Source organism: Oncorhynchus gorbuscha, linkage group LG24 (genome assembly GCF_021184085.1).
Source record: "Oncorhynchus gorbuscha isolate QuinsamMale2020 ecotype Even-year linkage group LG24, OgorEven_v1.0, whole genome shotgun sequence".
Lineage (NCBI taxonomy): Eukaryota > Metazoa > Chordata > Actinopteri > Salmoniformes > Salmonidae > Oncorhynchus > Oncorhynchus gorbuscha.
Genome location: NC_060196.1, coordinates 3,266,983 through 3,293,777, shown reverse-complemented (window position 1 = coordinate 3,293,777; position 26,795 = coordinate 3,266,983). Strand labels below are relative to the sequence as shown.

The following is a 26,795-nucleotide window of genomic DNA, read 5'->3' as shown; positions in this document are numbered from 1 at the left end:
TTGCATCATATGTGGATCTGTTAGGGAATTGGAATGGGTCTAGGGTTTCTGAGATAATGGTGTTGATGTGAACCATGACCAGTCTTTCAAAGCACTTCATGGCTACAGACATGAGTGCTACGGGATGGTAGTCATTTAGGCAGGTTACCTTAGTGTTCTTGGGCACAGGGACTATGATGGTCTGCTTAAAACATGTTGGTATTACAGACTCGGACAGGGAGAGGTTGAAAATGTCAGTGAAGACACTTGCCACTTGGTCAGCATATGATCGCAGTACACGTCCTGGTAATCCGTCTGGCCTTGTGAATGTTGACCTGTTTAAAGGTCTTACTCACATCGGCTGCGGAGAGCGTGATCACACAGTCGTCCTGAACAGCTGGTGCTCTCATGCATGTCTCAGTGTTATTTGCCTTGAAGCGAGCATTCTTTACCATCTATTGCATCTTAGCTGCTCTGTCACTGCTCATCTATATATTTTATACCTTTACTAAACGCAGCAAAAAAAGAAATGTCATCTCACTGTCAACTGTGTTTATTGTCAGCAAACTTAACATGTGTAAGTATTTGTATGAACATAACAAGATTCAACAACTGAGACAGAAACGGAACAAGTTCCACAGACATGTGACCAACAGAAATGAATGTGGCCTGAATAAAGGGGGAGGGTCAAAATCAAAAGTAACAGTCAGTATCTGGTGTGGCCACCAGCTGCATTAAGTACTGCAGTGCATCTCCTCCTCATGGACTGCACCAGATTTGCCAGTTCTTGCTGTGAGATTTTACCCCACTCTTCCACCAAGGCACCTGCAAGCTCCCGGACATTTCTACGGGGAATGGCAACTATCTTTTGGCAATTTTAAGCTGATCCACCCCTAAGTCACTGTCATGTCTACCTCTGATAAGCCTCCTAGTAAAGTGATTAAAAACAATCAAGCATATCACACAAGTGCTAAAAAATATCCCATGTTAGTATACAGTATGTAGCCTAAGGAACAAGGTTCACTAAGGTTCACTATGGGTATTTACAAACAGCACAGGAATGAAATAATCCACATGTATTGATCAGAGCTTTTCTAATGATGCAGAAGTCTGCTCTAAAGCAGTATCATCCAGATCCACTGGATGTAGTGATCATAGTAGAGTAGCCATATTTAGGAAAAACAAAGTTCCAAAGATTGGGCCTAATATAGTGTATTTAAATTATATATTTTTATTTTATTTAACCTTTTATTATTCACTAATATTGTCAACTAATTTAAAGGGACACTTTGGGATTTTGGCAATCAAGCCCTGTATCTACTTCCCCAGAGTCAGATGAACATGTGGATATCATTTTTATGTCTCTGCGTGCAGTTTGAAGGGATACCAAATTCAGGGTAGCGGGGCGGCAGGGTAGCCTAGTGGTTAGAGCATTGGACTAGCAACCGAAAGGTTGCAAGTTCAAATCACCGAGCTTACAAGGTGCAAATCCGTCGTTCTGCCCCTGAAAAGGCAGTTAAGTTAACCCACTGTTACTAGGCCGTCATTGAAAATAAGAATTTGTTCTTAACGGACTTGCCTAGTAAAATAAAGGTAAAAATAAAATTAAAATAACCCACAAGACATGCTACCAGGAGTCTCTTCAAAGTCCCCGAGTCCAGAACAAACTCTGGAAAACACACAGTACTACACAGAGCCATGACTACATGGAACTCTATTCCACATCAAGTAACTCATGCAAGCAGTCAATCTGATTTAAAAAACTGATAAAACTACACCTTATGGAACATTACGGACTGTGAAGAGTGCTAGCACATGGACTCTTCACAAACATACTGTATGGTGGTATTATAAATCAAATGTGGATATGTAGTGGTGTAATAATTGTACTGTTTTATTTTATTGCATTTGTTTGCCTTAATTTGATTGGAAACCAGGAAGAGCAGCTGCTGCCTTGGCAGGACCTAATGGGGATCGATAATAAACCCCAGGAACAGTAGCTGCTGCCTTGGCAGGACCTAATGGGGATCGATAATAAACCCCAGGGAGAGTAGCTGCTGCCTCGGCAGGACCTAATGGGGATCGATAATAAACCCCAGGGAGAGCAGCTGCTGCCTTGGCAGGACCTAATGGGGATCGATAATAAACCCCAGGAACAGTAGCTGCTGCCTTGGCAGGACCTAATGTGGATCGATAATAAACCCCAGGAAGAGCAGCTGCTGCCTTGGCAGGACCTAATGGGGATCGATAATAAACCCCAGGAACAGTAGCTGCTGCCATGGCAGGACCTAATGGGGATCGATAATAAACCCCAGGAACAGTAGCTGCTGCCTTGGCAGGACCTAATGGGGATCGATAATAAACCCCAGGAACAGTAGCTGCTGCCTTGGCAGGACCTAATGGGGATTGATAATAAACCCCAGGAACAGTAGCTGCTGCCTTGGCAGGCCTTGGGGGATAATAAAACCCCAGAACAGACCTAATGGGGATCGATAATAAACCCCAGGAACAGTAGCTGCTGCCTTGGCAGGACCTAATGGGGATCGATAATAAACCCCAGGAACAGCTGCTTCCTTGGCAGGACCTAATGGGGACAGTAGCTAGCTGTCTTGGCAGGACCTAATGGGGATCGATAATAAACCCCAGGAAGAGCAGCTGTTGCTGACCTAATGGGGCGATAATAAAGAACAGTACCTTGGCAGGACCTAATGGGGATCGATAATAAACCCCAGGAACAGTAGCTGCTGCCTTGGCAGGACCTAATGGGGATCGATAATAAACCCCAGGAACAGTAGCTGCTGCCTTGGCAGGACCTAATGGGGATCGATAATAAACCCCAGGAACAGTAGCTGCTTCCTTGGCAGGACCTAATGGGGATCGATAATAAACCCCAGGAACAGTAGCTGCTTCCTTGGCAGGACCTAATGGGGATCGATAATAAACCCCAGGAAGAGCAGCTGTTGCCTAGGCAGGACCTAATGGGGATCGATAATAAACCCCAGGAACAGTAGCTGCTTGCCTAATGGGGGATAATAAACCCCAGGACCTAATGGGGATGGGGATAATAAACCCCAGGAAGAACAGGTGGGGAGATAATAAACCCCAGGGAAGTAGCTGCTGCCTTGGCAGGACCCAATGGGATTGATAATAAACCCCAGGAAGAGCAGCTGTTGCCTTGGCAGGACCTAATGGGGATCGATAATAAACCCCAGGGAACAGTAGCTGGCAGGACCTAATGGGGCCTTAAACCCCAGGAAGAGCAGTTGGCAGGACCTAATGGGGATCGATAATAAACCCCATGCCTTGGCAGGACCTAATGGGGATCGATAATAAACCCCATGAACAGTAGCTGCTGCCTTGGCAGGGCCTAATGGGGATTGATAATAAACCCCAGGAACAGTAGCTGCTGCCTTGGCAGGACCTAATGTGGATTGATAATAAACCCCAGGGAGAGTAGCTGTTGCCTTAGCAGGACCTAATGGGGATCGATAATAAACCCCAGGAAGATAATAAAGCAGAGAGTAGCTGCTGCCTTGGCAGGACCTAATGGGGATCGATAATAAACCCCAGGAAGAGCAGCTGTTGCCTTGGCAGGACCTAATGTGGATCGATAATAAACCCCAGGGAGAGTAGCTGCTGCCTTGGCAGGACCTAATGATAATAAAACCCCAGGGAGAGGGATTGATAATAAACCCCAGGGAGAGTAGCTGTTGCCTTGGCAGGACCTAATGTGGATCGATAATAAACCCCAGGGAGAGCTGTTGCCTTGGCAGGCTGGGGATTGATAATAAACCCCAGGAAGAGCAGCCTTGGCAGGACCTAATGTGGATCGATAATAAACCCCAGGGAGAGTAGCTGTTGCCTTGGCAGGACCTAATGTGGATCGATAATAAACCCCAGGGAGAGTAGCTGTTGCCTTGGCAGGACCTAATGTGGATCGATAATAAACCCCAGGGAGAGTAGCTGTTGCCTTGGCAGGACCTAATGTGGATCGATAATAAACCCCAGGGAGAGTAGCTGTTGCCTTGGCAGGACCTAATGTGGATCGATAATAAACCCCAGGGAGAGCCTTGGCAGCTGTTGCCTTGGCAGGACCTAATGTGGATCGATAATAAACCCCAGGGAGAGTAGCTGTTGCCTTGGCAGGACCTAATGGATCGATAATAAACCCCAGGGAGAGTAGCTGGCCTTGGCAGGACCTAATGTGGGATAAACCCCGCAGATGTTGCCTTGGCAGGACCTAATGGGGACGATAATAAACCCCAGGGGAGCAGCTGTTGCCTTGGCAGGACCTAATGGGGATCAATAATAAACCCCAGGAAAGTAGCTGCTGCCTTGGCAGGACCTAATACATCCCAGGGAGGGAGCAGGACCTAATTATAAAACCCAGGAAGAGCAGCTGCTGCCTTGGAAGGGCCTAATGGGGATCGATAATAAACCCCATGGAGAGTAGCTGCTGCCTTGAACGAGAAACAAGACCTGAGTAAGAAAAACTCTGAGCCTAATAGCCTATAATGTGGCCAGGTAACGTAGCCAGGAAAACCAACCTCCCAGCCCTATATGAAACAGAATGACATATTTTACATTATCATACAGACAGTCAATGTCACATATCGAGTTGAACTCATCTGACTAATGTTTGAATAATTGATACATGTCGATTAGATCCGGAATTTAATCCTGGGTAAAAAAAAATGACACTAGGTGAGGACTGAGGCCTTGGGGACCGATGGCAGCCTCGAGTTACCTTTGTTTCTTCTTTTCCACTTCCCTTCTTCCTGGAGAGCAGAAAACACACTCTCCCGTGTTTCTGACTTCTGCTGGGTTAGTTTCCATAGCAACAAAGTTGGGGGATAATGAAGAATTACGTGATAATCATTTTGTTGACAAGGGGAAGCTGATTGAGTGCTACTCCGTGCGTGTGTGGGGGGGGACTTCATCTGATATTGATAGGGTTTACACGCTTATCCTGCTGATTCCTACTGACAAAATGCAGAACAAAACTTAGACACTTAACTGTTTGGCTGAATCACCACACACACACACACACACACACACACACACACACACACACACACACACACACACACACACACACACACACACACACACACACACACACACACACACACACACACACACACACACACACACACACACACACACACACACACACACACAATGACAGATATTATTTGGCACTATCAAATTATCTTTTTCTGTCCAAATTCAATAGACTTCCACAACACGATGCTTGATGGGTCACAGCACGAGCCATAACAGCTCTTTCTCTCTTTCTCTCACTCTATCCCTCTATCGACCCTATATCCCAGCTTCCTTGGATCCCAGCGGACCAGAATCCTGATGGAGTGATAGATTTTTCCTCCCACACCTCTCATTCCGTAATCTCATTCCGTAATGAGATATTTGTCAAGGTGTTTTTTCCCTGGACCCTCTGATGAGCGACGATGGTCGCTCCATCCTGCACACACACACACACACACACACACACACACACACACACACACACACACACACACACACACACACACACACACACACACACACACACACACACACACACACACACACACACACACACACACACACACACACACACACACCATCTAGTAAGTAGAGGGCAATGTGGCGTGGGTTGAGATGCTTCATGACAGCTCTCCCTGCATGGCCAGATGCTGCATTTTGTGATGATCAAGATAGCTGCTAGCCGTTGGACACCATGCAGCAGAGGAGGGGGCCCTCGCAGCCTATAATCCAGCACCGCATTAAGTTGGCGCAGTGACAGACGCTAAACGAGCCGGGCAGAGAAGGCAGCAAGCAGGTTAAATATTGATACCTAATGTGATTAAAGGAAAGGTGGGGAGTGGGAGGATAGAGAGATGTAAGAAAGATGGAGAGAGAAAGAGGTGTGTATGAGATGGCTAGTTGCAATGTTACAAGTGAGAGGGTGAGAAAGTGGAGGAGAGGGAAAGTGAGATTGAAGAGGAGGAGGGAGGATGGACGCACTACGTTGTGTACCAGTAGCCTGTCTGGGGTTTGAGGAGGATGGACGCACTACGTTGTGTATCAGTAGCCTGTCGGGGGTTTGAGGAGGATGGACGCACTACGTTGTGTATCAGTAGCCTGTGGGGGTTTGAGGAGGATGGACGCACTGCGTTGTGTACCAGTAGCCTGTCTGGGGTTTGAGGATGATGGACGACGTTGTGTACCAGTAGCCTGTCTGGGGTTTGAGGAGGATGGACGCACTATGTTGTGTACCAGTAGCCTGTCTGGGGTTTGAGGAGGATGGACGCACTACCAGTAGCCTGTCTGGGGTTTGAGGAGGATGGACGCACTACGTTGTGTACCAGTAGCCTGTCTGGGGTTTGAGGAGGATACGTTGTGTCAGTAGCCTGTGGGGGTTTGAGGAGGATGGACGCACTATGTTGTCAGTACCAGGATAGCCGTTGTGTATCAGTAGCCTGTGGGGGTTTGAGGAGGGATATGTTGTGTACCAGTAGCCTGTGGGGTTTGAGGAGGACTGCGTTGTGTGTAGCCCAGTAGCCAGTAGCCTGTCTGGGGTTTGAGGAGGATGTGTATCAGAGCCTGTCTGGGGTTTGAGGAGGATGGACGCACTGCGTTGTGTACCAGTAGCCTGTCTGGGGTTTGAGGAGGATGGACGCACGTTGTGTACCAGTAGCCTGTCGGGGGTTTGAGGAGGATGGACGCACTGCGTTGTGTACCAGTAGCCTGTCTGGGGTTTGAGGAGGATGGACGCACTGCGTTGTGTACCAGTAGCCTGTCTGGGGTTTGAGGAGGATGGACGCACTCGTTGTGTACCAGTAGCCTGTGGGGTTTGAGGAGGATGGACGCACTGCGTTGTGTACCAGTAGCCTGTCTGGGGTTTGAGGAGGATGGGACGCGTTGTGTACCAGTAGCCTGTCTGGGGTTTGAGGAGGATGGACGTACGTTGTGTCAGTAGCCTGTGGGGGTTTGAGGAGGATGGACGCACTACGTTGTGTCAGTAGCCTGTGGGGGTTTGAGGAGGATAGCGTTGTGTACCAGTAGGGGTTTGAGGAGGATGGACGCACTGCGTTGTGTACCAGTAGCCTGTCTGGGGTTTGAGGAGGATGGGTTTGAGGAGGATGGACGACTGTGTTGTGCAGTAGCCTGTCTGGGGTTTGAGGAGGATGGACGCACTGTGTTGTGTACCAGTAGCCTGTCTGGGGGGGTTTGAGGAGGATGGACGCACTGCGTTGTGTGTAGCCTGTCTGGGGTTTGAGGAGGATGGAGCGTTGTGTATCAGTAGCCTGTGGGGTTTGAGGAGGATGGACGACGTTGTGTACCAGTAGCCTGTGGGGGTTTGAGGAGGATGGACGCACTGCGTTGTGTACCAGTAGCCAGTACGTTGTGCCAGTAGCCTGTGGGGGGGGGTTTGAGGAGGATGGACGCACTGCATTGTGTACCAGTAGCCTGTGGGGGTTTGAGGAGGATGGGCACCGTTGTGTACCAGTAGCCTGTGGGGGTTTGAGGAGGATGTACCAGTAGTCTGTGGGGGTTTGAGGAGGATGGACGCACTGTGTTGTGTACCAGTAGCCTGTCTGGGGTTTGAGGAGGATGGACGATGGACATGTTGTGTACCAATAGCCTGTGGGTGTTTGAGGAGGATGGACTCACTGCGTTGTGTGCCAGTAGTCTGTGGGGATTTGTGCCTGTAGTCACGGGGGGAGGGGGTGGGGGTTGAGTGAATAAATCATCTTCCACAGTTTCAAAAACAAAACGGGTGTTTTCCTTTTATTCATACTTATTAAGCTGGAATGACCCCAGCATACTTCAGATGCTCTAATAACTCCATTCATTCATTCATCATCTCTCCCACTCCTATTGTTTTCCTTTTATTCATACTTATTAAGCTGGAATGACGCCAGCATACTTCAGATGCTCTAATAACTCCATTCATTCATTCATCATCTCTCCCACTCCTATTGTTTTCCGGCCGGCGAATTAGAAGCTTGGTTAATCCCGTTAGTGAATGTTTGTTGGCCTTCCTCGGTCAGCTACAGTGAAGACCCGTCTGTCACACGCTCTTCAATCATGGTGAGCAAAGTCCCCCTTCTAGACTATGTTTGTTGGCCTTCCTCGGTCAGCTACAGTGAAGACCCGTCTGTCACACGCTCTTCAATCATGGTGAGCAAAGTCCCCCTTCTAGACTAAATAGTCTTGTTGTATTGTTACAGAGGCGCCTGAGGGATGAAGTAGTGTGTGAGCCACTGTAGTCCTGTATATTGTAGACAGTCTACAGACACCACCAGTGTGTGAGCCACTGTAGTCCTGTATATTGTAGACAGTCTACAGACACCACCAGTGTGTGAGCCACTGTAGTCCTGTATATTGTAGACAGTCTACAGACACCACCAGTGTGTGAGCCACTGTAGTCCTGTATATTGTAGACAGTCTACAGACACCACCAGTGTGTGAGCCACTGTAGTCCTGTATATTGTAGACAGTCTACAGACACCACCAGTGTGTTTCCAGTTCCTCCACTGAGCTCTAAGTTGCCTGCTATTTGAATGAAAGGAAATCCTCGGATACACTCTGAGAGAATTCCCTGAGCCACCCCCAAAAATGTATCCCTGTCTGCACCGCACAAGAGGAGTGGAGGGAGGATAGGAAACATCTTAAATGCACAAATCCGTCCCAGCATCAATCTGAACCCCGGCCTCCCGTCCCGGCGGTGGTTATTTGAGAGTCTTGTTTGCTGTGCCAAGTGTGTCCTGAGGCGGCCTGAGGAGCCTGTGAACGCTGAGGCTTTCGCTGCGTTCCTCTGCTTACCTCAGCACCAGCCCCCCCACTGCTAAGCTTCTTTAAAGTCTATGCTGCTAGCTAGCTACCGGGCCTGGTTGGATGCTGCAACTGCTCCTACTGCTACATATTGGCTTTTTTCATTTAGAAGGATGCGTGATACTGCATTGGAAAATGTTTTTGAACTCTCCAGATGGTTGAAATGGCCCTAATCAAAGACGATATTGACTATGTTCATAAATGGATTGGTACAGGAAGGAGAAGGTATTTTCTGCCTCCGTCTGTAATCATTAGTGGATTGAACAACCGTTTCTGAAGTTAGCGATCCAAAGGCATCCCATAATGTGTCTTCAGGCTGACAGAGAGAGACCCTGCATCCCACTGCTGGCTTGCCTCTGAAGCTAAGCAGGGTTGGTCCTGGATGGGAGACCAGATGCTGCTTGAAGTGGTGTTGGAGTGCCAGTAAGAGGCACTCTTTCCTTTGGTCCCCCCAAAAATATCCCAATGCCCCAGGGCAGTGATTGGGGACATTGCCTTGTGTAGGGTGCTGTCTTTTGGATGGGATGTTAAACGGGTGTCCTGACTCTCTGTGATCACTAAAGATCCCATGGTGTTAACCCCGGTGTCCTGGCTAAATTCCCAATCTGTCCCTCATACCATCATGGCCACATAATCATCCCCAGCTTCCAATAGGCTCATTCATCCCTCCTCCTCTCACCTGTAACTATTCTCCAGGTCGTTGCTGTAAATGAGAATGTGTTCACAGTCAACTTACCTGGTAAAATCAGGGTTAAATCAGAATGAGAGAGTCCCTCCACTCCAACACTCTCCACTCTGGCCAGCCAGCTGTGTGTGGGTCAGTATCCTGGCTCCCTCCTGTCACACAGATTGACCACCTGGGCAAACAGATGGGAATTTGATACGGCTAATTCATCTAACCCGCACCGGTCGCTAGCTTGATTAGCCCCAGTGCACACAGTTGACAGAGTGACTGGTGGCAGCCCACTGAGCTGAAGTGATGGCAAGGCCATTGGCAGACTTTAGCATTAGCTGTAAGAGATCCTTCAATCTAGCACAGCTGGGAGAGGTCATAGGGCATGTTTAGCTAAATGCTACAGATGAATATGTGACGTCAGAAACAAGAATATCAAGATGGCTGCCAAACTAGGAGCTTTTGAAGGGTGGTGATACAGATATTAAACGAATAGCCGGATATAATTTGGGTATTTGGCCATCACACATGGCAAAGGAATGAAACAGACTTGAACCCTAGCTAGCATCCCGTGTAGGGCCTGTACAAAAATGTACAGTCAATAATCTGGAGCCTGTGTGGACATCTGTAAGTAAGCAGCTGGAGACCAGATGTGCTAGCATCAGGCTAGCATGTTGTAAGTGTAGCCCACTGGAAGAGAGCAGTTAAATGTTTCATGGGTGGTAGTGGGACACGTGTGGTGTCCTAGACAGCACACTGACTCCTGCAGGTGTGAACGCTCACTGGGTCCTCCTAACGCTGGGTGGTAGTGGGGACACGTGTGGTGTCCTAGACAGCACACTGACTCCTGCAGGTGGGAACGCTCACTGGGTCCTCCTAACGCTGGGTGGGATGGGGAAACGGGATGTAAAATATATATCCACAGGGAAAAGCACAAGCAGGATATCTAAATAAATGAAATTACTGAGCCTATAACTTTGGTATTCTGTGTTTGCTTTTCCCTGTGGATATATATTTGGAATTAGCACCGCAAACATCTACTTGGAACAGTTTATTATAGTCTTGGCTGAAAGGACTTTTGTCTAAAATGGGATTCCAACAATACATTGACAAATGGGATGTATAGACCTCTCTGCTCAAATGGAATACACAGGACAAGGGTACACCCAGTCCTTATGCAGACACATCAACTTGTTTTTTCCCCATGTTTGAATGTCTGATTGATTGTTTGAGTTGCGTGGAATTTCTCAAAGCTGGAAACACAGAGTTCTGATCGAATCGAGAGAAAACCCAATTAAACATTTTTGATGTGGAAGTAATTTGGAAGAGAACTTCAAATGTTTGTTTGAGGAGAATACGATTTTCCCTGTGTGTGTGTGTGTGTGTGTGTGTGTGTGTGTGTGTGTGTGTGTGTGTCTGTGTGTCTGTGTGTGTGTGTGTGTGTGTGTGTGTGTGTGTGTGTGTGTGTGTGTGTGTGTGTGTGTGTGTGTGTGTGTGTGTGTGTGTGTGTGTGTGTGTACCTGTTTTTCCCCTACATTTATCTTGACTCACACAAATACCCTCTCCTTCAGCAAACACCGCAGAATGTCAGATAGCCTGCGTTGTTTGACTGTTCTTAAAAGCTTAGCCCTATTTCAAAGAAAGTTTTCCAGCTCTATTTACATATTTAGGATTTACGCTACCGGCGTGGAGCGTCAGATAATGTTTTTCATCTTCAGCATAAGCCTGTGCTTTATCTTTTGGGGGTAAAGTTTTAATTGGAAGTTTGGTACAAAGCAAGTGGTGCAAAAGAGGACCAAATCCTATGCTTAGAGGATTACACTGAATATTAGTGGATGCATTGGAAGGCCTGATCTGAAATTGAGCTGGTTTTGAAATACGGAGAAGTCTCTGATATCTGTGATATATATTTCTATGTATCTTGCATTGGAAGGTAAATCCAGGCTTTAAAGTGATTTTACAGTAGCTATGCATAACCTGTCCATTAGAAGATATAGGTGTTTGTAATAGGTGTATTTTTAAAAGGTATATATTTCTGTCTGTGCTGACATGTGAGGGTCATAACTGGAGCTACGAGCTCATCCAGATAAGAAGCACAGGCTAGTAATGAACTGGGGTGTAATCATTCGTCCAAACAGTTGCAAACCGTTACATTTTGCAACAAAACCAGGGTTTCTATTGAACATTCAGGTAGGTCCTTCCCCGTTTCGTTCCGTTTGCATCCGTTTAAAGAACGTTTTGCAACAGAATCGGCGTAATGAAACATTTCTGTACTCAAGGGTCTGACTCCTTAAGGATTGGTGGCATGCAGCCGATAGGCTCCTGTGTTTGGTCTATGAGTTTGATAACATGATCTTGTAATCTATGACATTGAAGATGAAGATGCTGAATTTGGTGCTTTCTGCATATTCTTAGTTACGTGATGAGGTGGCACTTTAAAGTTGAGCTAATAGTGTGGATTTGAGAGACACCACTAAGCGTTGCAAGACCAGATGGGAGGGAGTGTAGGGTGTCACTGGGCTCTACTATGAGGCCTTCTACCAGATGGGAGGGAGTGTAGGGTGTCACTGGGCTCTACTATGAGGCCTTCTACCTGATGGGAGGGAGTGTAGGGTGTCACTGGGCTCTACTATGAGGCCTTCTACCTGATGGGAGGGAGTGTAGGGTGTCACTGGGCTCTACTATGAGGCCTTCTACCTGATGGGAGGGAGTGTAGGGTGTCACTGGGCTCTACTATGAGGCCTTCTACCTGATGGGAGGGAGTGTAGGGTGTCACTGGGCTCTACTATGAGGCCTTCTACCAGATGGGAGGGAGTGTAGGGTGTCACTGGGCTCTACTATGAGGCCTTCTACCTGATGGGAGGGAGTGTAGGGTGTCACTGGGCTCTACTATGAGGCCTTCTACCTGATGGGAGGGAGTGTAGGGTGTCACTGGGCTCTACTATGAGGCCTTCTACCTGATGGGAGGGAGAGTAGGGTGTCACTGGGCTCTACTATGAGGCCTTCTACCAGATGGGAGGGAGTGTAGGGTGTCACTGGGCTCTACTATGAGGCCTTCTACCTGATGGGAGGGAGTGTAGGGTGTCACTGGGCTCTACTATGAGGCCTTCTACCTGATGGGAGAGAGTGTAGGGTGTCACTGGGCTCTACTATGAGTCCTTCTACCTGATGGGAAGGAGTGCTGGGTGTCACTGGGCTCTACTATGAGGCCTTCTACCAGATGGGAGGGAGTGTAGGGTGTCACTGGGCTCTACTATGAGGCCTTCTACCAGATGGGAGGGAGTGTAGGGTGTCACTGGGCTCTACTATGAGGCCTTCTACCTGATGGGAGAGAGTGTAGGGTGTCACTGGGCTCTACTATGAGTCCTTCTACCTGATGGGAAGGAGTGCTGGGTGTCACTGGGCTCTACTATGAGGCCTTCTACCAGATGGGAGGGAGTGTAGGGTGTCACTGGGCTCTACTATGAGGCCTTCTACCTGATGGGAGGGAGTGTAGGGTGTCACTGGGTTCTACTATGAGGCCTTCTACCAGATGGGAGGGAGCGTAGGGTGTCACTGGGCTCTACTATGAGGCCTTCTACCTGATGGGAGAGAGTGTAGGGTGTCACTGGGCTCTACTATGAGTCCTTCTACCTGATGGGAAGGAGTGCTGGGTGTCACTGGACTCTACTATGAGTCCTTCTACCTGATGGGAAGGAGTGCTGGGTGTCACTGGGCTCTACTATGAGGCCTTCTACCAGATGGGAGGGAGTGTAGGGTGTCACTGGGCTCTACTATGAGGCCTTCTACCAGATGGGAGGGAGTGTAGGGTGTCACTGGGCTCTACTATGAGGCCTTCTACCAGATGGGAGGGAGTGTAGGGTGTCACTGGGCTCTACTATGAGGCCTTCTACCTGATGGGAGGGAGTGTAGGGTGTCACTGGGCTCTACTATGAGGCCTTCTACCAGATGGGAGGGAGTGTAGGGTGTCACTGGGCTCTACTATGAGGCCTTCTACCAGATGGGAGGGAGTGTAGGGTGTCACTGGGCTCTACTATGAGGCCTTCTACCTGATGGGAGGGAGTGTAGGGTGTCACTGGGCTCTACTATGAGGCCTTCTACCTGATGGGAGAGAGTGTAGGGTGTCACTGGGCTCTACTATGAGTCCTTCTACCTGATGGGAAGGAGTGCTGGGTGTCACTGGGCTCTACTATGAGGCCTTCTACCAGATGGGAGGGAGTGTAGGGTGTCACTGGGCTCTACTATGAGGCCTTCTACCAGATGGGAGGGAGTGTAGGGTGTCACTGGGCTCTACTATGAGGCCTTCTACCTGATGGGAGAGAGTGTAGGGTGTCACTGGGCTCTACTATGAGTCCTTCTACCTGATGGGAAGGAGTGCTGGGTGTCACTGGGCTCTACTATGACTACCAGATGGGAGGCCTTCTACTATGAGGCCCAGATGGGAGGGAGTGTAGGGTGTCACTGGGCTCTACTATGAGGCCTTCTACCAGATGGGAGGGAGCGTAGGGTGTCACTGGGCTCTACTATGAGGCCTTCTACCTGATGGGAGGAGTGTAGGGTGTCACTGGGCTCTACTATGAGTCCTTCTACCTGATGGGAAGGAGTGCTGGGTGTCACTGGACTCTACTATGAGTCCTTCTACCTGATGGGAAGGAGTGCTGGGTGTCACTGGGCTCTACTATGAGGCCTTCTACCAGATGGGAGGGAGTGTAGGGTGTCACTGGGCTCTACTATGAGGCCTTCTACCTGACGTGGAAAGCCTCTTTCAGTTATAAACATCTTAATGGCTTGCAATGTGTCCAATACTGACATCTTTTCTCCGCTATCTTTTCCAGGTCCGTCGTTCAAGCCGAGCTGCAGCAAGGCCCAGCGGTATCTAGAGTTCATCCCTATCAACCTGCACACCCAGAGGATGAGGGTGACGTGTCCCAGACAAACAGGTGTGTGTCCAAATGGACCTATAAAGCATACGGCTTATATTCATTAGGCACAAAAAAACAGATTAAAACAGGGAAGGACTAGCTGGACTTGTCCAATAAGAAATGTACATTTTAGTTTTCAGGGTTATAGTGTGCCCTAATGAATATAACCCTGACTATTACAACTTCATGGGGGTTTTCCAGCTGCTGGGAATGAGCACTGTGGTCTTGCACGTCACCTACAGCCGCTACAGTTCAAGAGTTCACGTCCTTTGCTCTACTTCTTCTCTTGTCAGGAGAGCGCACAAGGCGCGGATCAGAGGCATCTGGGGTGCTGACAGGTGCACATTAACTCTGACAGACAGACCGACCGACCGACAGACAATGGTCTCATGAAGCCCTACGCGTTTGGCCCTGAGAGGGAATACACAGAATAGCCTGGCTTAGAGCTTCCACCTCCCTCTATAACCAACCCCAATACTCACCTCTCTGTAGTTCAGCCCTAGACTTGTCAAAATGCATTATGGCCGCTGACACGCTTCTACACGCTACAAGCTCTACCAGCTCTGGGATGAGCTCAGTAACTGCAAACGCGCTAGCTCCTGGGGAATGTTCCTCAGTTTCGAGTTCTCTCGCCGTTTGATTGATTGTAAAGTTGAAGGCTAGACAAGCCTTGACACAGATCTCGACTACGCTGCACATCAGGGACAATAAGGAGAATAAAGGGAATGGAGCTGTTAGCGAAAACCATGACCACTGACTGACTGGTCAAAAAGAAGGGTTAGTCAGAAGTCTACCACCCCTGAGAAAGAGGGAGAATTTGTTGAAAGAGATCTTTCCTGGTTCAGTTCAGCTTGGTTTCTGCTGCCAAGTTTCAGAAGACATAATAGCTCTTGAAACACATGTTGGTGCTTTGTTTGTTGATAAAATGGCTTCCACATAGTCTAGTCTGGTCACTCCCTTGGGCAGTTGTTCTTTTGGGGTTAAAAAACGATTCACTTCGCCTTACGTTCCAAGAAGGCATGTGTTAAACACACGTCCATCCATGTAAATGACATCAGCATCCTTTCTGTTAGTCACCTAGTTTTCTGTGCTTGTCAGGAATTATAGTAGTATTTCCTCTAGTTTGTTTTTTCTTTCCTCCCAAACAAACCAAACCAAACCATGCATAGCTTTTGCATTTGGATTTGCGTTCCACTATTGATCATGTAGTGAGAGAATGAGAGAAGGCGACGCTACTAGCGACTCGCTGGCGTGGGAGCACAGTATGATGACTCAGTCACCGTTTATGGCATTGTTTGAACGACAGACCATCTAGGGGCGATCACATCTGTGGCCATCTCGAGGAAGAGACATTCCCACAGATGTCCTAGGGTCACTGAAGCCAGGAGAGGTGTAAAGAAGGACTTGAATCGACGAAATTCATGTTTGGATTGTTTCAAGAGTTCAGGAAGAGCTACGAAGGTTGACATGTTTCAGTGGTCAGCGTATGGATTTATTCTTACAGAGAAACTGTCATTCTGTTCGCCGGACGGCGGATAGTTCAAAGAAGAGCAACACAGGTGTCTTATCATACGGTGTTGAGGTGTGGGGATTAGACCTGAGAATGTGTGGGTTTTCATGTCTTTGTTGTCATGTTTGGGGCCATCAAAGTGATGTTAATTAGACAATAGGAGATACAGGGAATTGGCTCTCTTGGAAGAATAAGTTGAGCTTTAACTTAGATCATGGAGTCATTGGTTAACCTGATATACGTTGGTACTGTAGTGGTGAATATTTTATGCTGTTAAGACTTATTTTAAAAAGAATATTTTGTATCCTTTTTATCGTGAAGATTTCTGGTATGTATATCATTTGCAAATTGTATTCTTATTGCGTAACTGTAATAAATGTGATTACTTTTAAATGGATACGAACCACAGTCCTCACATGTTTGGAGTAATATTCCCTGGATTATTATTTGGTGAAATGTCCAGTGGTAAATGTTATTCACAATAGTCATAGCATAAATGCTTGGTCTCTAACTGTGCGTCTCTGAGCTAAGGTTAACTCAATAATAACTACTTAATGCTAAGATATTGATTGCAAGATATTAGCTCCTTATTCCTCAGCCTGTCAATAATTGCAGAGTAAGGAAACAGTGTCCATTTGGGCTATGTAAAAGGGACATTTTATCGCCCTTAATTCCCATGTCCTGTTTAAGTAGGAATTATTCAAATGTTTCTCACCGGCCCGCAATAATTTATCCTCCCAGGGAGAGAGAGACAGGCCCCCCCCACCCTATGGTTCTCCAGTCGATTTATGGGGGCAGACGGGGGGGGGGGGGACACACACTAGGAAATCAGCTAGGGCAAATTGGCCCGTGTGAGTGATGTTGCCGGCTCACCATTGTATTTCATTGTGTCGCTGTACGTTGTGAGGCAGTAGCCAATTAAGGGGAGCTGGGAAGTTTGAGAACCCAGGGGCCGAGCAGGGAGAGGTGGGGGACAAGGGGGCCATGTCGGCGACCATGGGATCATTAAGACGGAAGCGTGGGGCGAGTGCCAACCAATACCCTTCCCAACCTTCGCATTCAGAGCAGCGCTGTCAGTAATTGCTGTCGACGGGACTTCAAACAGGACTTTTTGTGGCGGCTGGCTGCTCTGCCGTCCCAGAGGCCGTTCGTTAGCTGTCCTCCACCGCACTAAACCACTACAGTGGAGGATACACACACACACACACACACACACACACACACACACACACACACACACACACACACACACACACACACACACACACACACACACACACACACACACACACACACACACACACACACACACACACACACACACACACACACACACACACACACACTCATCATCACCACCTCTCCTCAGTCCACACTACTGTCAGACCTCCTTACACATTCCAAACAAAACCTTGTATGACTATTGTCCTGCATCACAATTTTCCACCTTCCTTCTGAGGAAGGAAAAGTTGATATCAGTCTCATGTTTGTCTTTTTCTCAAACCCTCCCCTCCTTCTTGACCCCCCTTCTTCAATTTCCCAATCCCTTCCTCTCTACTTGGTGTATTGTACTGTACAACACAGTTCCGACTAACCCCAGGCGGGACACCTTCTTGCCTCCCCAGATGCATTCTATGACGTGATCACGGTGGGGGCTCCAGCGGCCCACTTCCAGGGCTTTAAGGGCGGAGGGCTGCAGCGACTACTGAGCAGACATGAGGCAGAGAAGAAGAGGTGAGACAGCCTCATTATACAACACATACCATGCAGCAGAGACAGGGCTGCCTTGCCTGCCTCCTGGTTAAATAAAGCGTTAAAGTGTCTTTGTCCAAAAAGACACCATATTCCATGTATAGTACAGTGCACTACTTTTGGCCTGGGTATAGGGTGCCATTTTGGATTGGCCCACTTTAGGGTGGAGAGGTATAGGATACTAACAGAGAAGGATGGATGTAAGTCTGTCTCTGACTGGATTTCATGTGAGGCTTGTTCTGCTAACGACAGGTGAATGTAGGCTACACAGTACTGTTAGTGACAGCTGAGCTGGGAGCTGGGAGGTTTGACTCAATTGGGATCTGCTCTGTTTGCCACTGACGGCTATGTTTGACTGGAGGGGCGTAGGCCCTAATGCCGATGAGACTGTTGACTGACTCAGGCTTTTTGTATTTACTCACCGGCTTCTCTCTCTGTGCGGTGGCCATTTTGGATCTTCCAGGTCCCTTCGCAATAACCCTGAGTCGTCCCTATTGACACTCCGAGAGACTGTGATTGAATTGTGTCTGTTTGATTCAATTACCTAGCGCCCATCGCGGGCTGTGGCTGTGTAGAGTCTCTCTCTCTGACGGAGAAGACATGTCTAATTGGTATGTTCTCATTGAGCGGGGCCGTCACAGGCCTGACAAACACCCCGATGGGGGTAATATAGTGATGTAGGTGAACTGAGAACAGTGACAGTACAGTAACAGTCCCAACCACCATCCCCCATAGCTATTCATAAAGCGTCTCATAGTAAGAAGTGCTGATCTAGGATCAGGCCCTCCCCCGTCCATTTCATCGTATTCAATATTAGGTAAAATGCTAAACTGATCCTAGATCAGCACTCTCACTCTGAGAGTGCTCTGTTTTTAGGAATACAGTTTTAGGAATACAGCTTGGCCCTGGGGTCGTTAATCAAAATGGCCGCTTTAATGTCCTCCGATCTGAGATCAGCGTTTTGTATCTTGTCGACGTTTGCTCTTCCCATGCTGTAAGATGGAGGGGGGTTGTCATGGGTTCAGCGTGTGGCCACTTGAGTGATGCCCGAGGAAATGAGAGGTGATTTTCCCCAAAGCTTCTCTGTCGAGTGCCGAGTCATTATGGACCATGTCAGAGCCAATTAGTTACACTGGGTTTAGAGCTCAACAAAGAAGAGGGTAAGAGGAGATGGAGAGAAAGAAAGAGAGAGAGAGAGAGAAAGAAAGAATGAAACCAAGAGAAAAGAAGTTTGAAGAAAAATAAGTTAGAACTGCACAAGTGAATTTGCCCAGTAGTCAACGCTTATCTGCTAGCATACACTACGATAAGAGTTAGCATATTATGGAACGAAGAGAGTCCACTGAAGTAAAATCAATTGCTTTGAAAGAGAGATTAGACTGGGCAAGGAAGGAGTACCCAGGGATATTTTTTTGTCTCATATTTGACTTAGCTAACTGTAGCTTATATTTTTCAATTTTCCGCCTGGCTAATCGAGGAACAGCCAACTGCCAAGCCCCATCTCATGTCTGACCGGGAATCCAGTCATTTGTCAGTCATTTCCCTAAAATGGGATTTCATGCTCCTCTCCATGGTTATCTTGGATTTGCTTCTATTTGCCTCGTTGGCATTTTAATGGAGTTGTATGTTTTCTTTCAATGGGCGAAAATCAATTCCCGTGACTTAATTTGCATGTTATGCCACGGTGGACACTTTTATTTTGACTCGAGCGTATCTGCCAAGAGGTGCTCTTCAATGTGCTGTTGAAGACCGTGTTTTGTGTTTTGAAATAAATTGAAATTAAGTCATGTTATGAAAATAGATAGCGAGTTTAGACCTAATCTGTAGACACACACAGACAGACACCCTGCCTTTGAACAAGAGCCTTTTGTAATCGTATTTGATTAAAGGGAACAATAGTCTAGATGTGAGACTTGACTGTTCAATGACATATAAATGAATCACAGGGAGGAGAGGAAAAATGAAAAACCTGGAGGTGGAACCAGGAGGGCAAAAAAAGAGCCATTCATCTCGGACACCTAGAGGAGGGGAAGAGAGCGGGGAGAGGGAGGGGGGAGAGGAGAGATGGAGGGAGGGAGGGGAGAGCGGAGAGGGAGGGGAGAGGGAGGGGGAGAGGAGAGAGCATGGATGGAGGGAGGGAGGGGAGGGGAAAGGGAGGGAGAGAGGAGAGAGCAGGGAGGGAGGGAGGGAGGGAGGGAGGGAGGGAGGGAGGGAGGGAGGGAGGGAGGGAGGGAGGGAGGGAGGGAGGGAGGGAGGGAGGGAGGGAGGGGAGAGCGGAGAGGGAGGGGAGAGCGAAGAGGGAGAGGGAGAGCGAGAGCGGAGAGGGAGAGCGAGAGCGGAGCGGAGGGAGAAGGGAGGGGTGGAGACGGGAGAGATGGTGGAGAGTGAGTGGGTTGGGAAGGAAGAGGGGATAGAAGAGGAGTGTGCGAAAGAGAGGGAGGTGAGAGATGGGGAGAGGGAGAGAGAGCGGGATGGGAGCAACAGCCGGAGCCAGCGGTATCTTCTTAGTATGGGGCCTTGAAAGGAAGTTAAATTAACAGCTGCACTTCGGGCCCCATCAGTATCCTACAAAGCTATTTACATACAGGGCAGGTGCATTTAGCTTTCATTAATGCCTTCCACCCAAATGGCTGTTTGAAAAGTAACCCATTTTCTTATTTTTCTTCTTTTTAATTGAACCCTGTAGACGTTGCAGACTAATCTTTCTTTAACAAGCCACTCCTTTGAATCACTCAGCTTTTTGTACAGTGATAAGAGACGCTTACTTTGGCTGGAGCCCAGGTTTATTTAATGTGCATCATCGGGATCTGTAAGGGGAAACACTGCTGGGCTGAGGTTGAAGCACTTCTTGTTTTTATACAGTACTCTCTCGCTCTCTCGTTCTCTCTCTCTCCAATTGTGTGTGTGCTTGTGTGTACACGCACTGGGCCCCAGCATGAGGGCTGCCCCAGCTTATGAGGTCAGGTGGTGTGTGTGTGTGTGTGTGTGTGTGTGTGTGTGTGTGTGTGTGTGTGTGTGTGTGTGTGTGTGTGTGTGTGTGTGTGTGTGTGTGTGTGTGTGTGTGTGTGTGTGTGTGTGTGTGTGTGTGTGTGTGTGTGTGTGTGTGTGTGTGCGCGCGCGCAAGCTGTGCTGTGTCGCTCCTACGCTGTACGCACTGCCGAGTATCTGACCTTTATTGCTGTGCGGCTGCCTGTCTGCTCAGGCAACATTGCCTAACGGTCATTTTGGGGTGTGGAGGGGAGCAGCAATCACAGCAGGGACAGTTTGGTTCAGGCTACAATACATACTCCTAATAGAGTCCCCTGATGTCAAGGTCTCAAAGAGAGGACCTTGGCAGTTTTAAAAATTTTATTTAACCAGGTAGGCCAGTTGAGAACAAGTTCTCATTTACAACTGCAACCTGGCCAAGATAAAGCATAGCAGTGTGACACAAATAACAACACAGAGTTACACATAAACAAACATACAGTCAATAACACAATAGAAAAATCTATACAGTGTGCGCAAATGTAGTAAGATTAGGGAGGTAAGGCAATAAATAGGCCATAGCGGTGAAATAATTACAATTTAGCATTAACACTGGAGTGATAGATGTGCAGATGTTGATGTGCAAGTAGAGATACTGGAGTGCAAAGGAGCAAAATAAGTTGTGTATTTGTAACGGTCGTCGGTGGAAGAAGGTGAGGACCAATGCACAGCGTGGGTAGTGTCCATATTTTTAATAAAGAAATTCAACACTGAACAAAACAACAAAGTGAACGAACGAAACCGAAACAGTTCTGTCTGGTGCAGAATACAAACACTCAACAGAAAATAATCACCCACAAATCAAGGGTGAAAACAGGCTGCCTCATTATGGTTCTCAATCAGGGACAACGATTGACAGCTGCCTCTGATTGAGAACCATACCAGGCCAAACACAGAAATACCAACTCATAGAAAATCAAACATAGACAACCCACCCAACTCACGCCCTGACCATACTAAAACAAAGATAACAAAAGAACTACGGTCAGAACGTGACAGTATTAGAACCAGTAGTGAACTGATTAACACTATCTTGTGCAAACACAGGCTGTTCTGGCATCAGGCTGTCTGTCTGTGTGATGGAGAAGGGCAGTAGCCCTGGTCAGATGTAAGAAACTGTGCATTTCATTTCATATTACTATGCTCCTGTCCTCCTATATGATAGTGTGGGTTTTGGCAGTAGCCCTCGTCAGATCTACAGTAAGGACTGGTCTGAAATCAGTGCCTAGTCCCGTGAGAGAGTGGCTGTTGGTCCTTATTTGATTTGAGAAACGGTTCTAAGATCAGTTGCTATCCTGCACTGTCTTACGACAGACTGGGCTTTGGGGAACCAGACCTGAGGAACCAATGGACACAATCTTGTTCAAACACAGGCTGTTCTGGCATCAGTCTGGTGCAGGTTGTATGTCTGTTTGATGGAGGAGGACTTTGACAGTGGCCCTATTAACTGGTCTGCGATCAGTGGCATTCCAGCCTTGTCTCTATGACGGAGTGGGTTTTGCCAATGGCATTGGTCTGGTCAGGTCAGGTCCATGCTAGTCTAGGATCAGTTGCTATACAGTCCTCTCACTTTTGACAGAGTGGGCTTTAGCAGTGACCAGACTGGTCTAGAATCAGTTGCCTTACAGTACCAGGCCTGTCTGTGTCTCAATGACAGAGTGTGTTTTTTGGCCCGGGTCCTGCCGTCCTCCGATGCAGTGTTCTGCTCCTGCTGGCTGTCAACAGCAGGCCTGGAAGCTCTTCATTAATTTCCTTCCCCACTATTAATTAGCCATGAGCCAGAGACACGGGCTTAATTAGAGAAGAGAGGCTGCTGCTTCTTCTTCTTCTCCTCCTTTTTCTCTTTCCCTCTCTCCCTCTCATTACTGTCATAACCAATTCCCATTGATCGTTTAGGAACATCAAGGGACGACGTTTTGCTAGACTGCTTACTATTAGCTAGTTTTGATAATTCCTTCTAATAGGTAGGTCTAGAGTGGGTGGGTGGATGCTCCAGGGCGGAGAGCGAGGTGTGGGATAGCTAGCCCACTAGGGAGGCTGTGTCTGGGGGAGAGTTGGGTCGATAAAGACCCCCCTCCCCACCGCCCCCTCCTGGGAGGTTCTGGTTCTCTCAGATGTAACCTACCGGAGATATAAGATCGTCTGCAGAGTAATAACGTGTATACAAACATGTATTTTTACATTAAACTAACTAGCTTGTGGCTCAGCAAATTGTCAGTAGACGCTAAGAAACACAGCCAAAATCCTTTGCTTCTTGATTAAACACCTAACAACAACATTCCTCCACCATTGTAAACAAGGATATTCCTGTCATGCAGGTGAAAGAGGACCCAAAAGCGACTTGGCGAAAACAGAGTCTTTAATCCAGTAAAGTAAATACAATCAAAAAACACAACTTTCACTCGAAATGACGAGGACAAACTGGAGACTCGATCTTGAACAGCAGGTGAACAGCAGGTAGCCTCGGGAAGGCACTTGAACCAGACAGACTCAGACACCTGCTCACCACGCAGCATCTGAGGAAAACACGACACGACAGGGCGATACACAAACACAGCACGGTGAATTCTAGACAAGGAACCGACAGGGCAGAAACGAATAACAAGGAGAGAAATAGGGACTCTAATCAGGGAAAAGGATCGGGAACAGGTGTGGGAAGACTAAATGATGATTAGGGGAATAGGAACAGCTGGGAGCAGGAACGGAACGATAGAGAGAAGAGAGAGCGAGAGAGTGAGAGAGGGAGGGGGAGAGAGAGGAATAGAAAGAGGGAAAGAACCTAATAAGACCAGCAGAGGGAAACGAATAGAATGGGAAGCACAGGGACAAGACAAGATAATAAATGACAAAACATGACAGTACCCCCCACTCACCGAGCGCCTCCTGGCGCACTCGAGGAGGAATCCTGGCGGCAACGGAGGAAATCATCAATGAGTGAACGGTCCAGCACGTCCCGAGACGGAACCCAACTCCTCTCCTCAGGACCGTAACCCTCCCAATCCACTAAGTATTGGTGACCCCGTCCCCGAGAACGCATGTCCATGATCTTATGTACCTTGTAAATAGGTGCGCTCTCGACAAGGACGGGAGGGGGAGGGAAGACGAACGGGGTGCGAAGAAAGGGCTTGACACAGGAGACATGGAAGACAGGATGGACGCGACGAAGATGTCGCGGAAGAAGCAGTCGCACAGCGACAGGATTGACGACCTGGGAGACACGGAACGGACCAATGAACCGCGGAGTCAACTTACGAGAAGCTGTCGTAAGAGGAAGGTTGCGAGTGGAAAGCCACACTCTCTGGCCGCAACAATACCTTGGACTCTTAATCCTGCGTTTATTGGCGGCTCTCACAGTCTGTGCCCTGTAACGGCAAAGTGCGGACCTCACCCTCCTCCAGGTGCGCTCACAACGTTGGACAAACGCTTGAGCGGAGGGAACGCTGGACTCGGCAAGCTGGGATGAGAACAGAGGAGGCTGGTAACCCAGACTACTCTGAAACGGAGATAACCCGGTAGCAGACGAAGGAAGCGAATTGTGAGCGTATTCTGCCCAGGGGAGCTGTTCTGCCCAAGACGCAGGGTTTCTGAAAGAAAGGCTGCGTAGTATGCGATCAATCGTCTGATTGGCCCTCTCTGCTTGACCGTTAGACTGGGGATGAAACCCGGAAGAGAGACTGACGGACGCACCAATCAAACGACAGAACTCCCTCCAAAACTGTGACGTGAATTGCGGGCCTCTGTCTGAAACGGCGTCTAACGGGAGGCCATGAATTCTGAATACATTCTCGATAATGATTTGTGCCGTCTCCTTAGCGGAAGGAAGTTTAGCGAGGGGAATGAAATGTGCCGCCTTAGAGAACCTATCGACAACCGTAAGAATCACAGTCTTCCCCGCAGACAAAGGCAGACCGGTAATGAAGTCTAGGGCGATGTGAGACCATGGTCGAGAAGGAATGGGGAGGAGGAGAGTTACCCGACTTAGTCTGCGCGCAGTCCGAACAAGCAGCCACGAAACGGCGCGTGTCACGCTCCTGAGTCGGCCACCAAAAGCGCTGGCGAATAGACGCAAGAGTGCCTCGAACACCGGGATGACCAGCTAACTTGGCAGAGTGAGCCCACTGAAGAACAGCCAGACGAGTGGAAACAGGAACGAAAAGGAGGTTACTAGGACAAGCGCGCGGCGACGCAGTGTGCGTGAGTGCTTGCTTAACCTGTCTTTCAATTCCCCAGACTGTTAACCCGACAACACGCCCATAAGGAAGAATCCCCTCGGGATCAGTAGAAGCCACAGAAGAACTAAACAGACGGGATAAGGCATCAGGCTTGGTGTTCTTGCTACCCGGACGGTAAGAAATCACAAACTCGAAACGAGCGAAAAACAACGCCCAACGAGCTTGACGGGCATTAAGTCGTTTGGCAGAACGGATGTACTCAAGGTTCTTATGGTCTGTCCAAACGACAAAAGGAACGGTCGCCCCCTCCAACCACTGTCGCCATTCGCCTAGGGCTAAGCGGATGGCGAGCAGTTCACGGTTACCCACATCATAGTTGCGCTCAGATGGTGACAGGCGATGAGAAAAATAAGCGCAAGGATGAACCTTATCGTCAGACTGGAAGCGCTGGGATAGAATGGCTCCCACGCCTACCTCTGAAGCGTCAACCTCGACAATGAATTGTCTAGTGACGTCAGGAGTAACGAGGATAGGAGCGGACGTAAAACGTTCTTTTAGAAGATCAAAAGCTCCCTGGGCGGAACCGGACCACTTAAAACACGTCTTGACAGAAGTAAGAGCTGTGAGAGGGGCAGCAACTTGACCGAAATTACGAATGAAACGCCGATAGAAATTAGCGAAACCTAAAAAGCGCTGCAACTCGACACGTGACCTTGGAACGGGCCAATCACTGACAGCTTGGACCTTAGCGGAATCCATCTGAATGCCTTCAGCGGAAATAACGGAACCGAGAAAAGTAACGGAGGAGACATGAAAAGAGCACTTCTCAGCCTTTACGTAGAGACAATTCTCTAAAAGGCGCTGTAGAACACGTCGAACGTGCTGAACATGAATCTCGAGTGACGGAGAAAAATCAGGATATCGTCAAGATAGACAAAAACAAAGATGTTCAGCATGTCTCTCAGAACATCATTAACTAATGCCTGAAAAACAGCTGGCGCATTGGCGAGACCAAACGGCAGAACCCGGTACTCAAAATGCCCTAACGGAGTGTTAAACGCCGTTTTCCACTCGTCCCCCTCTCTGATGCGCACGAGATGGTAAGCGTTACGAAGGTCCAACTTAGTAAAGCACCTGGCTCCCTGCAGAATCTCGAAGGCTGATGACATAAGGGGAAGCGGATAACGATTCTTAACCGTTATGTCATTCAGCCCTCGATAATCCACGCAGGGGCGCAGAGTACCGTCCTTCTTCTTAACAAAAAGAACCCCGCCCCGGCCGGAGAGGAAGAAGGCACAATGGTACCGGCGTCAAGAGACACAGACAAATAATCCTCGAGAGCCTTACGTTCGGGAGCCGACAGAGAGTATAGTCTACCCCGAGGAGGAGTGGTCCCCGGAAGGAGATCAATACTACAATCATACGACCGGTGAGGAGGAAGGGAGTTGGCTCGGGACCGACTGAAGACCGTGCGCAGATCATGATATTCCTCCGGCACTCCTGTCAAATCGCCAGGTTCCTCCTGAGAAGTAGGGACAGAAGAAACGGGAGGGATGGCAGACATTAAACACTTCACATGACAAGAAACGTTCCAGGATAGGATAGAATTACTAGACCAATTAATAGAAGGATTATGACATACTAGCCAGGGATGACCCAAAACAACAGGTGTAAACGGTGAACGGAAAATCAAAAAAGAAATAGTCTCACTGTGGTTACCAGATACTGTGAGGGTTAAAGGTAGTGTCTCAAATCTGATACTGGGAAGATGACTACCATCTAAGGCGAACATGGGCGTAGGCTTCTCTAACTCTCTGAAAGGAATGTCATGTTTCCGAACCCATGCTTCGTCCATGAAACAACCCTCAGCCCCAGAGTCTATCAAGGCACTACATGTAGCACCCGAACCGGTCCAGCGT

General features: G+C 48.3%; 1 protein-coding gene across 7 annotated transcripts in view; it reads left to right on the top strand.

The window, feature by feature from the left end:
* Positions 1-26,795, top strand: part of LOC124012699 (type II inositol 3,4-bisphosphate 4-phosphatase-like) — a 235,042-nt gene that overhangs the window by 162,570 nt on the left and 45,677 nt on the right. For all 7 annotated transcript variants that reach the window (XM_046326580.1, XM_046326579.1, XM_046326581.1 and 4 more), the window contains 2 exons: positions 14,329-14,433; positions 17,551-17,659. In XM_046326580.1, coding sequence (XP_046182536.1) covers positions 14,329-14,433; positions 17,551-17,659 — 214 coding nt within the window. The remainder of the gene's footprint in view (positions 1-14,328; positions 14,434-17,550; positions 17,660-26,795) is intronic.